The sequence below is a fragment of the Ictalurus punctatus genome, chromosome 18 (genome assembly GCF_001660625.3).
Source record: "Ictalurus punctatus breed USDA103 chromosome 18, Coco_2.0, whole genome shotgun sequence".
Lineage (NCBI taxonomy): Eukaryota > Metazoa > Chordata > Actinopteri > Siluriformes > Ictaluridae > Ictalurus > Ictalurus punctatus.
In genome coordinates this window covers 14,385,995-14,400,169 of record NC_030433.2, presented here as the reverse complement: position 1 = coordinate 14,400,169, position 14,175 = coordinate 14,385,995, and the positions used below count along the sequence as shown (strand labels likewise).

Here is a 14,175-nt window from a genome sequence, read left to right as displayed (position 1 = left end):
AAAAATCTAAGAGGTGTGCATTATAGCTGACACCTAGATGAAAACTTTACAGTTGGTTGTGTGACTGTAAGTCATTCCCTTCAAATGCTATTGAGCTTTAAATTATGGTATATTTTGTGTATGAGCCCCATGCACTAATGAAATACATGGCAATATTTATATATAATTTAATAGTTTATTTTGTTAAATATCAAAAATCTAAGAGGTGTGCATTATAGCTGACACCTAGATGAACACTTTACAGTTGGTTGTGTGACCGTACAGTACCCTTCAAATGCTATTGAAGTTAGAAACGTGTATAACAATGTCGTATGTAACTTTAGAGACGGTCCATTAATTTCCGCATTTCTGCGAATATCGAATGTCCAACGACACACCAACTTTATTCCAGTACATTAGTCAGCAGTAAAATGTCAGCCGAGTACCTGAATGTACTGAATGACCAGGTTATCCAATCAATGGACTCTCTTCTTCCCTGACAGCACAGGTATATTCAGAATGACAATGCAAAGACTCATTGGGCTCAAATTGTGAGAGTGGTTCAGGGAGCATGAGGTATCATTTTCACACATGATTTGGCCTCCACAGCGTCCTGACCTTAACCCCATTGAAAGTCTTTGGGATGTACGTGCTGGAGAAGACTTTACGGCGTGTTTCAACTCTTCCGTCCTCAACAAAATTACTGCAACTTTTAATGGAAATAAATGTCACGAAACAATGCTACGATGAATGCACGCTGTAATCAAAGCTAAAGTTGGTGCAACGAAATTTTTGAGTGTGCGACCTTTATGGCCAGGTAGTGTATATTGTCACTATTGTGTGAGGTGTTAAGTTTTGGGGATGAGCTGTTTGAGAGCTGAACCGATTGCTCTGATTCACTGCAAAGAGCCTGAATTCTCATGACCAGTCAGGTGTACAGCGCCCCCTGCTGCACTGGCTCTGAATACTGTAGCCTGTAATAAAATACTAAATACGTAGATTCACTCTTTTCTGGAGTTTTATATCACTTTCTAAACGAATCCTGTTTCTGCAATATTCTCCCAGAGTACATTCGGGCTGTGCTCCTGCACTCAGTGGCCAATTTATTAGGTACATCTACCATGTACACCACAAAGTATCCAATCGTTTTGGGTAACGTGGATTAGATTTGGAGCGCGCAAGAATGTTAGGATTATGGTTGGATTAAGGGTTTTTAAATGTGCAATTATTCATAGACTAAATTGAAATGATTTAAAATGCATCTGGCATGACTGGAGTGATTACTGGGTGGTAGAAACATGTATACCAGAGTCTTGTAGTATGCTGCACTTCATGTGACTAAATTTCTAAGTAATTCATTGTTTTGAAATGTTTCTAATTGTGTGGCAAGTGCACTTTAAGTAATTAAATACGTTTAATCGTAGAGATTATTTATATTCTTTGATATAATTTCTATGCACGTGAGTTATTGAATGTGTGATGTCCGAGCGCCATCTAAAGGGCAACAACATGCACTGTCGTTATGTTTAACGTGATGCACGTTTATTTGTGAGAATATGGTCGTGTAATGCACAAAGTGATGTTCATATTTCATATGTGAGGAAAAACACATTTGGAGGATGCGGGCATCGATCCCGCTACCTCTCGCATGCTAAGCGAGCGCTCTACCATTTGAGCTAATCCCCCTTCTTTACCGAACCTCAGAGTAGATAAACCTCAGAGCAAATAAAATAAAGCCAGAGTATATTTAATTGAGGCAGATTTGTTCATCAAAGTGGATTAGTGTTGTAGCATTTGGTGTATTTTTATTAGAACAGGTGGTGAAATGTATAACGAGAATAAAAAGGAACAGTTTTAAACATAAACTTCTCCATATAGCCCAAAGTAAACAAATAATCTGGTGTTTATATGCACACTATTGACATTTCCCCAAAAAAACTGTATTTCTATTGTTAAAAGGAATAACAAGTCTACTGAAAAACCCACAACAACAACAGAAACACAGAAATTCTAATCGTTTCCACTACAAATACCATTACAAACCATCAGCTATCCATTAAATCCATTACCATTGCTGGACCTTAATGGTATCCACTAGACATAACATCAACAGAAGGCAACAAATTACAAGTAGAGACCCAGAGGTACTATTACAGTTTCCATTAAAACCAATACAATTGCCATTATAACCATTAAAACCATTATATGAGAGTTTCTATTGTTTTCTTCAGCAGGGAGCATATTTTAAATGACAAAGAAACTCAGAGGAAAGCAATTGTGCATGTGCTCTAGAAAGAAATAGTCGTACTATTACAAAAAATTATTAGTGCCAATAGACGAATATTGAAAATGAACCGCGGTGTAAGATTTCCTGACTGATTTGCATTAGTATTGAATGCACCGTTGAGCCCTTGCTCATCTATTGGTTATAATGATAATTCTATTAAAATTCTACAAACACCATTTAATCACTCGTTACCGAGATACTGCGCTAATACGAATCTTGATTTACGCTAAACAAAAATCTTGTTAATTGGGAATGTTCTTAAAGAAAATCTAGCTTGGAGGATGCGGGCATCGATCCCGCTACCTCTCGCATGCTAAGCGAGCGCTCTACCATTTGAGCTAATCCCCCACTGAAAAACCTTTAACTAGGTTAAAGGTTAACTTGTTCCCAAGCTATATTAATGATTCGTTCAAAAAAAGTGGCACCACAAAGAGATCTATCGTTATCTATTTGCCTATGTGTGGCTGCTCTTATAACTGTCTTTTATGTACACCATATAATGACAGATCCATATAGCCCTGTTGAATACACCTTCTTAGATGAGTTAAGATGCATGGTCCTGGATTCTCCAGAGTAGTGAGTCTTAGCGATATCAGACTAGTATTGGGTGAAATGAAAATGTTTCTAATCAGTTGAATGGTGAATACAGAATGGTGGGGAATCACTGCTATTAAAAACAGTGTGTGAGTCACCCCTGTGATATCATGAGATAAACCTGATCCTAGGATCTGGAGGTGTGAGCTGGCATGAAACCGCAGGGTAGTCATGCCAGGTGGTGTTTCAGATCTCACCTTCTGTTCAGAGATGTTTTTCCCACTTTAGCACAGATGGCCTTGTCTTCTCTGCTTTGAATGAGCATTCCTTAAATGACAGTAGAGTTTTTGCGTAATGTCATCCCAAGTTGGGGCATACTTGTTTGATAGCAGGAATTTCCCACCATTCAGCAGCACTGGTGAAGTTTCTTGGATGATTGAAGCATTTCCATGATTGCATGCAAGTCGAGGCAGAACTTTTTCTGTCACTGGATCTGCAAAGCTTACTACAAGACATTCCCCAAGTCAGTGTGATGATCATGTTCAGTTCATCATGTTATTTACGACAACTTCAGGGCAGAGTGAAATTGCAAAGGTTGTTTAGAAGAACCATGTGGTATCTTTATTGTAGAATTCAGGAGGAGAAGAGACTGTTGAGTGTTTTATTAAACCAGCACAAAATCTCCCTCTGCACCAACTGACCAAACACTGTGTTGCACTGCTGAGCATTCAGCGTAGCTGTCAGCCCTTACTGTGTGCCGGGTTAATAAACAGGTTTTCACATTCAAAATTTCAGGATTAGTGTTGACTTAACATGAGGTACAACATATTAACATGTCTACAATTCAAACAGTAACAGTTTGCAGTTAATTTAGATGAAAAGCATGAGGTCTAAATGAAATCTTTGACCGTTGATCATTGTGTGCAACACAAAGCAAAATAAAACTCCCACTGGATTACATGCAACTCAAAAAAAGAAAAGAAATTCCCTAAAATATGTAAATATAGATATTTAAAAATGATGACTAATATAAGGGCTTTTCACAAGGTTTTCAGAGCATAGAAATGACTTTTTTTCCTCTCTTCACAACACAAAAGAATAATAAATACTAATGCCCTGTGACACCAAGATTTAAGCATTAATTAATACATCGCTAAGGAAACTAAATATAGTAAAGTAATTTCACTGTTATGTGGACACCTCGCTCTAATCTGAAACAGCTTTTAAAAGCAGCGGTTTAGGGCTGTGTATTTTGCATTCATCTTTTTAGGTGAGCAGAGCCCCCCCCCCCCCCCCCCCCCAAAAAAAAAAACAAAAACAAACAAACAAACAAACAAACAAACAAAAAAAAGAACAACTAGTGTTTAACTTAACTCCACAGTTAAATGTAACTCTGCACACATGAAAAGAAAAATAAATAAGATGAATCAATGAAATAAATTAAATTATTTTCTAAAGACTATGTAATATACTACTAAAACTCAGGCATATTATTTCAAATAAGAGCATGTACAGAAGAATCTAAGCAAGTATCAGTGCACCTGGAGCCTAAATTCCTTAATGTAAGGAAGTAAAACCCAGCTCTGGCACAAATACACAAAAACCATGTCCTCTGTGATGAGGCTACGTTTCATTGTCGCAAAAAGCTGACCGAATTGATTACTTCCAGCAGCTCCAGTGCACTTCGTCATGCTGGTACCTTTACCTGTTCAGCAGGGCTAAAAGGCACCACACTTCCAATAAACTCTCTCTCTAAATAACATGATTAATCACTGCAGAGATTAATCACAGAGACTAAAATCTTATGTCTAGCTAAGACCGTGTTTTTTGATCGAGGATTTCCTCCTTTAGTTGCCCCTCTGACGGCCCACAAAGCGGTGCAGCTTCTCGCAGTGGTCTAGCTTCATGGTCTCGGCTTTCTGCTTCAGCCGCTCGTCACGATAAAGCTGACCCAGGTTAGCTAGGTCCGACTCTGAGAGGTGCACAAACAACACGGTTAGTACAGGACATGGCCGGCTAACAAGTTGTCACACAAACTGGTTGTTGCTCATAAATAATGTATGTTTGAGAAATACATTACAAATACATCCACAGCAAGTTTTGTTTTAAGGAAGCTGTGGTAACTTAGCTGTCAGTGTATGATCAGACCAAAAGTTAGAGTTATCATAAACTTTCCTTGAGTGTTATTACTCTTTGCTGCTGTCTTCTTTTACTGACGTTCTGTTACATAGTGACAAACCGCTCCAAGTTGAGAATTAGTTGGGGCTAAAGAAAAAGCCTTGCCCTGACCAGGTTGCACCCCTGCCATGTGATGTGATGAAGCATATTCGGTACTGTCAGTGCTCTGTGCAATTATGGTGTTAGCCTATATGGCTTAAAATGCATTACCAATTATGAACAATGCAATGGAATAACATAATATATAAATGTATTGGAAGATGAAGCTGGATCGATATGCACATGCATACCCTGTATACCTGCTATTCAGTGCTACTCAGTGCTTGTTTTAGGAATTTTTAGAGATAGAGATATATACCGCTCAGGTCCCTGTAAACCTCGCGGAGTATTATAGTAGATATAGTATAATTAGATACGGTGTTAATGTTATGTTTCCTTAAATAAATACGTCTTTACCTGCTTCCGTACTCTACTCCCTTACGTCTCGCAACGTGACAGAATACCCCGGAACAGAAACAAAACAAACGCACGTGTCCACAGTAAACAATGTCACGGTTGTCAACATCCGAAGAGCATGCGCTCGTGTACGTAGCTCGTGCATGCGCGCACCCCCATCACTCCGAGTGCACTGCCAGAAGTGGAGGTCGTGAAATTCGCGCATCTCACTCTGGTTGCTAGGCTATTTGGCGCGTCATCAAACAGGTCATTGTTCAGTCAAATTTATTCGGTCTTTTCACTTATTTGGCCGAACACCGAAAGTGCTTTTTCAGCTATTTTCGGCCAAATAATTTTGGTTGCTGAACATTCGGTAAATTGCATCCCTACTTCAAATGAAGTTTAATAGTTTAAATGATGCAAGTTGTCAGAGTGAAACTTACATCCACCACATTGCAAAGAGCCGAAGAGAATTTGATAATACAAACATACTGATGAGCATACTCACTCTGTTGCTTCTCTTTCCAGCAGCTGCTCTGTAGATGGTCTATGTAATCACTCTCAATGGTCTTCTCCAGCTCATCCAGAGCCACCCCATGATATTCCTTCTCAAAGCTCTTATCCACATAATACTGTACACCCATGTGCTGTGTCTCCCTGGACACCACCAAACCCATGGACCTATAGGACAACAGAACATTTTTATCAGTGTGGTCCACTATTGAAACCAAATTATTCCTCAATGGTAATAAAAATTCACAGTATGATAACCCAGTCCCAAAGTTTTTCCCATACATCATGGCATCGACTTTGAAACTTACATGTAGTCCGTTGTTATAAGAAATCAGTCTCTTGATACCAGCCTGACATTTGTGTTTACAATGTCTATATCAAGCATGCATACTGTAATCCCATCAGCACTGCTCTGAGTGAGGTCTAAGGAAAAGATCAGACTCACGGTTTGTAGAAGAGGCTGTAAGGGGGGTTAGTGGCCATCAGCTGGGTTATTACAGAGATGAGGATGAGCACCAGAACAGGCAGAAGCTGCAGGAAGGCTGTGAATGTATTCTAAAAAACATAAATTCAGTATAAACTATTGTAAGTCTTAAATAAAAAAAAATAAAAAAAAAAGAAATCAACAACTAATAACTATTTAATTTGACAAAAAGGATTAGGAGTGCTGATGAATTCTCGATTCTGATTGGCTGACAGGTGTTATGAGATGTGCATTTATTTTTCAGTAACTGCACAGCTAAAGTAGTAGTAGCTAAGGTAATAATTAACAAAGGGCCATTTAATTATTAGAAAAATAATGAAGTGGTAATTCAACCACAAGGCGAAGCGGAGCCTTGAGCCATTGATATGCAGTTGCTAGAGAGAGAGAGAGAGAGAGAGAGAGCGCGAGAGAGAGAGAGAGAGAGAGAGAGAGAGAGAGAGAGAGAGAGAGAGAGAGCGCAAAGGGGGGAAGAAAAAAAGAGCACGTGTGCTTGCAGTAATGAGGCAGAAAATACGGTGAACAAATATCAATATTTATTTATTTGTTTGTTGCATTTTCTGCAGTAATAAAAATCTCTCCCTCTCACTCCCTCCAATACACGCATCTCAATGTTTCAAGCCTCTGTAACTAGTTCTAAAATGGCTTGAGATTGGCTGCGTAATAAATTCCACACACACACACAAGCATTTTAAGGACAAAAACCTGACAGTTGTATTGAAAAAAAAAAATAATAATAATAAAAAAAAATCTGAAGAATATTTTGTGTGGTGACTGTGGTATAAGTGGAATAATTGACTCCTGTCCGTTGAACGATTACAAAATAAATGCATACCCGAGGTGTAACGGCCACTCTAGGAGGATTAGCTAATTCGAACTCTGGATATACAGTGGCACTTGAAAGTTTGTGAACCTTTTAGAATTTTGTATACATCTGCCCTAAAACAACAGCAGATTTTCACACAAGTCCTAAAAGTAGACAAAGACAACCCAATTAAACAAATGAGACAAAATTATTGTACTGGGACATTTATTTATTGAGGAAAGTGATCCAATATTACATCTGTGAGTGGCAAAAGTATGTGAACAAGTACGTTAGCAGTTAATTTAAAGGTGAAATTAGAGTCAGGTGATTTCAATTAATATGATGACAATAAGGTGTGAGTAAGTGCCCTGTTTTATTTAAAGAACAGAGATCTATCAGAGTTTGAGCTTCACAACACATGTTTGTGGAAGTGTATCATGGCAGGAACAAAGGAGATTTCTGAGGACCTCCAAAAGAGTGGTGTTGTTGCTCATAAGGCTGGAAAAGGTTAAAAAAAAAATCATCTCTCAAAAGTTTGGACTCCACCAATCCACAATCAGACAGATTGTGCACAAATGGAAGAAATTTTAGACAATTGTTAACCTCCCTACATGTGGTCAACCAACAAAGATCACTCCAAGTGAAAGACGTGTAATAGTCCATGAGGTCAAAAAGGAGCCAGGGTATCTTCTTCGCAAGTAAAGGCCTCTCTCACATTGGCTAATGTTAATATTCATGAGTCCACCATCAGGAGAATACTGAACAATGTGTGCATGGCAGGGTTGCAAGGAGAAAGCCTCTGCCTTCCAAAAAGAACATGCTGCCCCTCTCCAGTTCAAAGATCACATGGACAAGCCAGAAGGCTATTGGAAAATTGTTTTGTGGATTGATGAGTCCAAAATAGAACTTTTTGATTTAAATGAGAAGGGTTATGTTTGGAGAAAGGAAAACAGTGCATTCCTGTAGAAGAACCTCATCCCATCTCTGAAACATGGTGGTGGTAGTCGCATGGTTTGGGCTTGTTTTGCTAAACATCTGGGTCTGGACGACTTGCCATCATTGATGGAATAATGAATTCTGAATGATACCAGCAAATTATAAAGGAAAATGTCAGGACATATGTCCATGAACTGAATCTCAAGAGAAAGTGGGTCATGCAGCAAGACAATGACCCTAAAGCCCAAAGTATACTTCACTTTTTACACATACGCTAGGAACAGCGTACAGTATGCTTGCTGCAGATCTTGTCATCAGCAGAGTATGCTCGCTAGATTTTTCTAACCAGTGGTTGCACATGTGCAATTAATTATTTTTTTGCACTACTTAGTTGTTCCACAAGGTGGTAACAGTGACCCAGGGCCGTTGATTCTCAAGGTAGTCAAAGAAAAAATTTGAATAAACAGAAGAGAATGGAGTACAAGCTCTTTTCTGGTTGAGTGGTCACACAGACCATCTTCTCTTACTCTTCTTTTTTTTTTAATTTCTTCTTCCTCGATTAACAAAAAGTGAAGCAACATGTCTTTGTCATCCATTGTTCTTCACGTTGTTATGTTTCTTCTTCGTTGTCGTCCTTCAAGACCTGCTTTACTGCTCTGTACTGACTCTTGTAGGCCAGGAGGGGTAGTGTAAGTTGTCATAATACACATGCGTCACCCACCTGTGTATGCATACAAGTCAAATACACTAGTGTATTTGTAAAAAAAAACTAAGTATACCAGAGGCTTATGCACACAAGTCATTCTACCAAAGAATGGATAAAGAAGAATAAAGATAATGTTTTGGAATAGCTAAATCAAAGTCCTGACCTTAATCCACCAACACCCCAGAGTTGAAGCTGTTCTGTACTGAGAAATGAGCTAAAAGCCAAAGTGCAGGACTGATCAACAGTTACCAGAAAAGTTTAGTTTCAGTTATTGCTGCACAAGGGGGTCACACCAGATACTGAAAGCAAAGATTCACATACTTTTGCCACTCGCAGATATGCAATATTGGATCAATTTCCTCAGTAAATAAATGACCAAATATAATATTTTTTTCTCATTTGTTTACTTGGGTTCTCTTTTTCTATAATTAGGACTTGTGTGAAAATCTGATGATGCTTTAGATGATATTTATGCAGAAATATAGAAAAGGCTAAAGGTTTTACAAACTTTCAAGCACCACTGTAGGTAGATTAAGAGTTGTGAGAGCAAAAATCAAAAGGGATCAGTTGGGAAGGAGATACTGGATGGATATTGAGTGTGACAGACCTGGCTGCGGTTCTCCTGTACTTCCTCCTCCCGTCTCTCGTACACACGCCGTCTGCGTGGCTGGTAGAAATTGGAATAGGAAGCTCCTCTGTTTGTGTATACATGAATGTTTCCTGTAGTAATACAATAAAAAATTCAATACAAATTGAACAAATCTGAATGCGCGCACACACACACCTTAAATTCTGTCTATTCAGACAAAAAGAGAATAGTCCTTTGCTTTAAAAATTGCATTACATAATGCCTACACTGCAGATAAAATGTGGCACTGTGACCTCTAGTATTATAATATTGTTTAGTTTTTGTCCTGTTAGTGTTAGTAGCTCAATACTGCATAGCTTCCTGAGTGAAAACATTTTCTACAGCCCTGATCTTAATCTAGCTGTCAGGTCTGAAAAATATCTGTACATACATCCTAAAGAAATCATCATACACCTTGTAGTGCACTTTAGAAATATGGAATGCAGTTAATACATTTGGACTAACCTGTTGGAAACCTGCCACCAAAGAACATGTTGAAGAGCTCTTCTGGTGAGATGTCGGCTTCAAAGTCCCTGTTGAAGGTTCGGTGGCGTGTGTGAGTGTAACGAGGCTGGGCTGAGGAGTGACTAGCTGTCTCTGCGGCACCCTGTTCTCCATATTCATCATACTGCTGCCTCTTCTCTGGGTTACTCAGCACTGCGTAGGCATTACCAATAGCTGCCGAAAAGAGCAAGAGGTGTAAGACACAGCTAGTACAGGAAAACTAAGATTATAGCACACAAAAAAGGAAAAGGATTTGCATCATACAGGATTGTAATACAATCTCTCATCGTGTATTATACATAAAATACAAATTAAGTGGTTTCTGATTGTGCTATGTACATCACTGTCTTGTATAGAGCTAAAGGAATGTTCCAGCATTATATTAACATTATATCTGCAGCACCTGTTGAGGCAGTCCATGAAAAAGAAATGCTTGTGTAATTCAAGCTCTACATGTTAACAAATGGCATTGCTGAATGCAGATTCATACCTTTGAAAGCATCAGTTGCTCCAGGAGCACAGTTCTTGTCTGGGTGAAAGCGTAGTGCAAGTTTGCGGTACGCCTTTTTCAGATCCTCATCACTGGCATCCTTTGGCACACCCAGAATCTCATAGAAATCCTTACATCTCTGTATCCTGGCATTATACAAAGACAGTGTCTGGGTCACTAACAAAAACACAGTAATACTTTAGAATAAGGTCTCAGTGTGTGCTGATAAAGAAATGAACCTTAGGACTCCCTGCCTCTGTTCTTCAGTATAGCTGTTCTTGTCATCTCTGGGTGCCTCACCCGCGTCTCCTGCGCTGTAACGCTGGTGCTGCCGCCGGCCGGGGATGTCCTCGTCCATGTTCCTCCACCCAGGCGGCGGTGTGTATGTACGCTCAGTTTCTGGGGCGGCTGCACTCCCATTCTTCACAATAGCATCAATGAGGACTAATTGTTGATAGAGAGAGGAAGATGGGATAAGTGAGATGGCTTTTTCACGACGTGCACAGGACGTTTTACATTTTAAGTATTAACATTAAGCTAAACTGGACATCTCAAAAGCCAAAAATGTCTGGATAGGTGATGGCAAGTCAATCAGTTGCCGTTCTCTACGAGAGCACCTCGGTATTAATGACGAACTGAAATATGTACATATTTGTGCTGAATAAGCTCTAAAATGTGTGGTTCCACGACATGGTATCCATGACATATACACGCAGGCACAGCTAAAAAAAAATAATAATAATAAACTGTATATCGTGGAGAAGTTAATTTTTTTTTACCGAAATTTAATACAAAAAGTTGAACTTTCATATATTCTGGATTGATTACACAAAGTGAAATATTTCAAGCCTCTTTTTGTGTTAATGTTGATGATTACGGCTTATAGCTCATGAAATCAAAAATCCAGTTTCTCAAAATATTAGAATAAAGAATTTATAATACAGAAATGTCGAACTTCTGAAAAGTATGTTAATTTATGCACTCAATACTTGGTCGAGGCTCCATTTGCGAGAATTACTGCATCAGTGGGGCATGGCACGGAGGCAATCAGCCTGTGGCACTGCTGAGGTGTTCTGGAAGCCCAGGTTACTTTGTAATAACAGTAATAATATGGTCAGCAAACCAGTTAGTAGTTCTGGCACTGTGGGCAAGTGTTTTGAGTTAATTAGCTGATTAGAGCTCTTCTCAGGTCGACATTTCTGTATTATAAATTCTTTATTCTAATATTTTAAGATACTGGATTTTTGATTTCATGATCTGTAAGCTGTAATCATCAAGATTAAAACAGAAAAAGGCTTGAAATATTTCACTTTACATGTAATGAGTCTAGAATATATGAAAGTTCCACTTTTGAATTAAACTATGGGAAAAAATTTTACTTTGCCACAATATCTTAATTTTTATAGATGCACTTGTATAGTCTGCACTTTCATTAAAAAAAATCATTATGATGAAAAAATAAAACGCTATTACTGAATTGAAATTTAATGGGTTTCTAAAGGTTAATAGCTTTAATATAATGCCAAATGTCTTTTTTTAAAACAGTAAATTGAATAAAATGCTGTTATGATGATACAACTGCATTGGGTTAAGTGGATGGAAAGAAGGGATGTAAGAAATAAAAAACTGAGCATCGGATATCAGTGTTGATATCGGCCTGGTATAAGACTGTATTTTTGATCCTTTCTAATCCGATCCATTATGTTGAGACAATTTTGTCTCTGAAATTGCAGAAAGTTATTAGTGCAATGTTAGTATCGGACCAGCATCATAACATTAACTAAAAAAAACCTAATGTTTGAATATAACTGGATTATACTCATAAATGCACAAATATTAAGTTGTGTTTACTGCTACATGTAGTTGAGGTCATAAGTTTACATACACCTTGAAGAATCTGCAAAATGTTAAAAACATTTATAAAAAAACAAAAAAAACAAAAAAAAAACAAGAAAACAAATAATAAAAAATAAAAAAATTAAAAAACACAAGACGGATCATAAAAATTTTATTTTGGTTTTTTATTTATTTATTTATTTTACTTAGTACAGCCCTAAATAAGCTTTCACATAACAGATGTTTAAATATAGTCCACAAGAGACAATAATTTACACAAATGAACCAGATCAAAAGTTTACACACGCTCAATTCTTAATAAATACCGTGTCGTTACCTGGATGACCCACGACTGTTTTTATGTTTTGTGATGGTTGTTCATGAGTCCCGTGTTTGTCCTGAGCAGTTAAACTGTCCACTGTTCTTCAGAAAAATCCTCCAGCTCCTGCACATTCTTTACCTTTCCAACATCTTCTGCATATTTGACTCCTTTCCAACAGCGGCTAAATTTCTTTTTCACACTGAGGACAACTGAGGGACTCGTACACGACTATTACAAAAGGTGCAAATATTCACTAATAACAATTTACACTGATCATCCTGTTAAAAAGTTTACACCCCCCTGGTTCTTAATGTATCATGTTGCTTTCTTGAGCTTCAGTGAATGTTTGCACGTTTTGTAATAGTTGTGTTTGAGTCCCTCAATTGTCCTCAGTGTGAAAAGATGGATCTCAACATCATATAGCCACTGCTGGAAAAGGGGTATGAAAACTTGACCTGGTTAATTTGTGTAAATTCAGTTCTTATTATCCTCTTATATCCTTTTAAATCATTAACTTTCTGCAGATTCCCCAAGGCGTATGTAAACATATGACCTAAACTGTAGAGCAGCTTATCTGCCTTTAACATACGGATCTTGGCTGAATAACCAACCAAACGCATAATAATCCAATGTATGGCAATGGAAACACTACTGCAAGACCCAAACGGATAACTAAGCCGAGCGTTGATCATGAGACCTGCTGTTATATCTAGACGCTGCACTTTCTATTTCAGTGCCAGCGTGTAAATCCTAGGGTTACTCACCTCGGGCTCGGGTGCTGGGATATATTTTCTGTGCTTCATATAACATCTGCAGGGCTTTCTCTTTCTGCCCCGATCTTAGACATAGCTTTGCTTTCTCTATCAGTCTGTCCGATTCTTCTTTATCAAATCCAAACCCAGGCATCTCCACAGCTGCTTCAGATAATGGTACTGCCTACTGTACTTCTCTGTAAGACGGACACTCGAATGACAGCTGCAATAACAGGCTGCCAAAAACACGAATCACAACACGGAAACCGGGAATTTTTTATTTCCCATACGTGGACACTAAAGCCGAAAATAACCTTAATAAGCAAATTTACATCAGGTAACGCAGGTGGACGTTAGCATTAAGTATTGAGTGAAGACGCCAAATAGCTAACAAGCTAATAACATCTAGCGAGCAGCAGCTTACTTAACGATTTGCGGCAACATTACAACTATTTTAACTGCTGTCACTGTCACACAGTTCATTCCTATGTACATAATACAGGAAATATCATTTCTGAAACTCAATGTCACATATTGTTTTTTCTTTTTTTCCTCTTTTCAAAATATAACCGTATTATAAGCGAGAAAACTAAGTGTCTAAATAACGGTAGCTAGCAACCGCCATCGCTAACCGGAACCGGAAGCAGAGTAAGGACCAATCCAAAAGCGCCAAGATTGCCCTTATATGGTGCACACTGCACAGTGTGTTCCAGTGTCGTTTATTACAGTGGATCGACTATTTAGAAACATTTCTTTTAACGTTTCTTGAGTGAAACATTCGGGCTTTAA

At 38.3% G+C, this 14,175-nt stretch overlaps 1 protein-coding gene and 2 non-coding genes across 4 annotated transcripts; all 3 read right to left on the bottom strand.

The window, feature by feature from the left end:
• Positions 1-1,592: 1,592 nt before the first annotated feature.
• On the bottom strand, positions 1,593-1,665 carry trnaa-agc (transfer RNA alanine (anticodon AGC)). Its single transcript has one exon. It is a non-coding gene; the product is annotated as a tRNA-Ala (tRNA).
• An 876-nt stretch (positions 1,666-2,541) lies between these two features.
• Positions 2,542-2,614, bottom strand: trnaa-agc (transfer RNA alanine (anticodon AGC)). Its single transcript has one exon. It is a non-coding gene; the product is annotated as a tRNA-Ala (tRNA).
• A 781-nt stretch (positions 2,615-3,395) lies between these two features.
• Positions 3,396-14,135, bottom strand: dnajc18 (DnaJ (Hsp40) homolog, subfamily C, member 18). 2 transcript variants are annotated; one of them, XM_017492651.3, is made up of 8 exons: positions 13,399-14,135; positions 10,716-10,920; positions 10,477-10,622; positions 9,948-10,160; positions 9,462-9,574; positions 6,372-6,481; positions 5,922-6,094; positions 3,396-4,772 (listed from the first exon to the last, which is right to left on the bottom strand). In XM_017492651.3, the coding sequence occupies exons 1-8, from the start codon at positions 13,538-13,540 to the stop codon at positions 4,648-4,650; spliced, it is 1,227 nt and encodes a 408-aa protein (XP_017348140.1). In that variant the 5' UTR covers positions 13,541-14,135; the 3' UTR covers positions 3,396-4,647. The 2 variants fall into 2 exon arrangements, with proteins under 2 accessions (XP_017348140.1, XP_053543643.1); XM_053687668.1 differs by lacking the exon at positions 13,399-14,135 and adding an exon at positions 12,650-13,365.
• Positions 14,136-14,175: the final 40 nt, after the last annotated feature.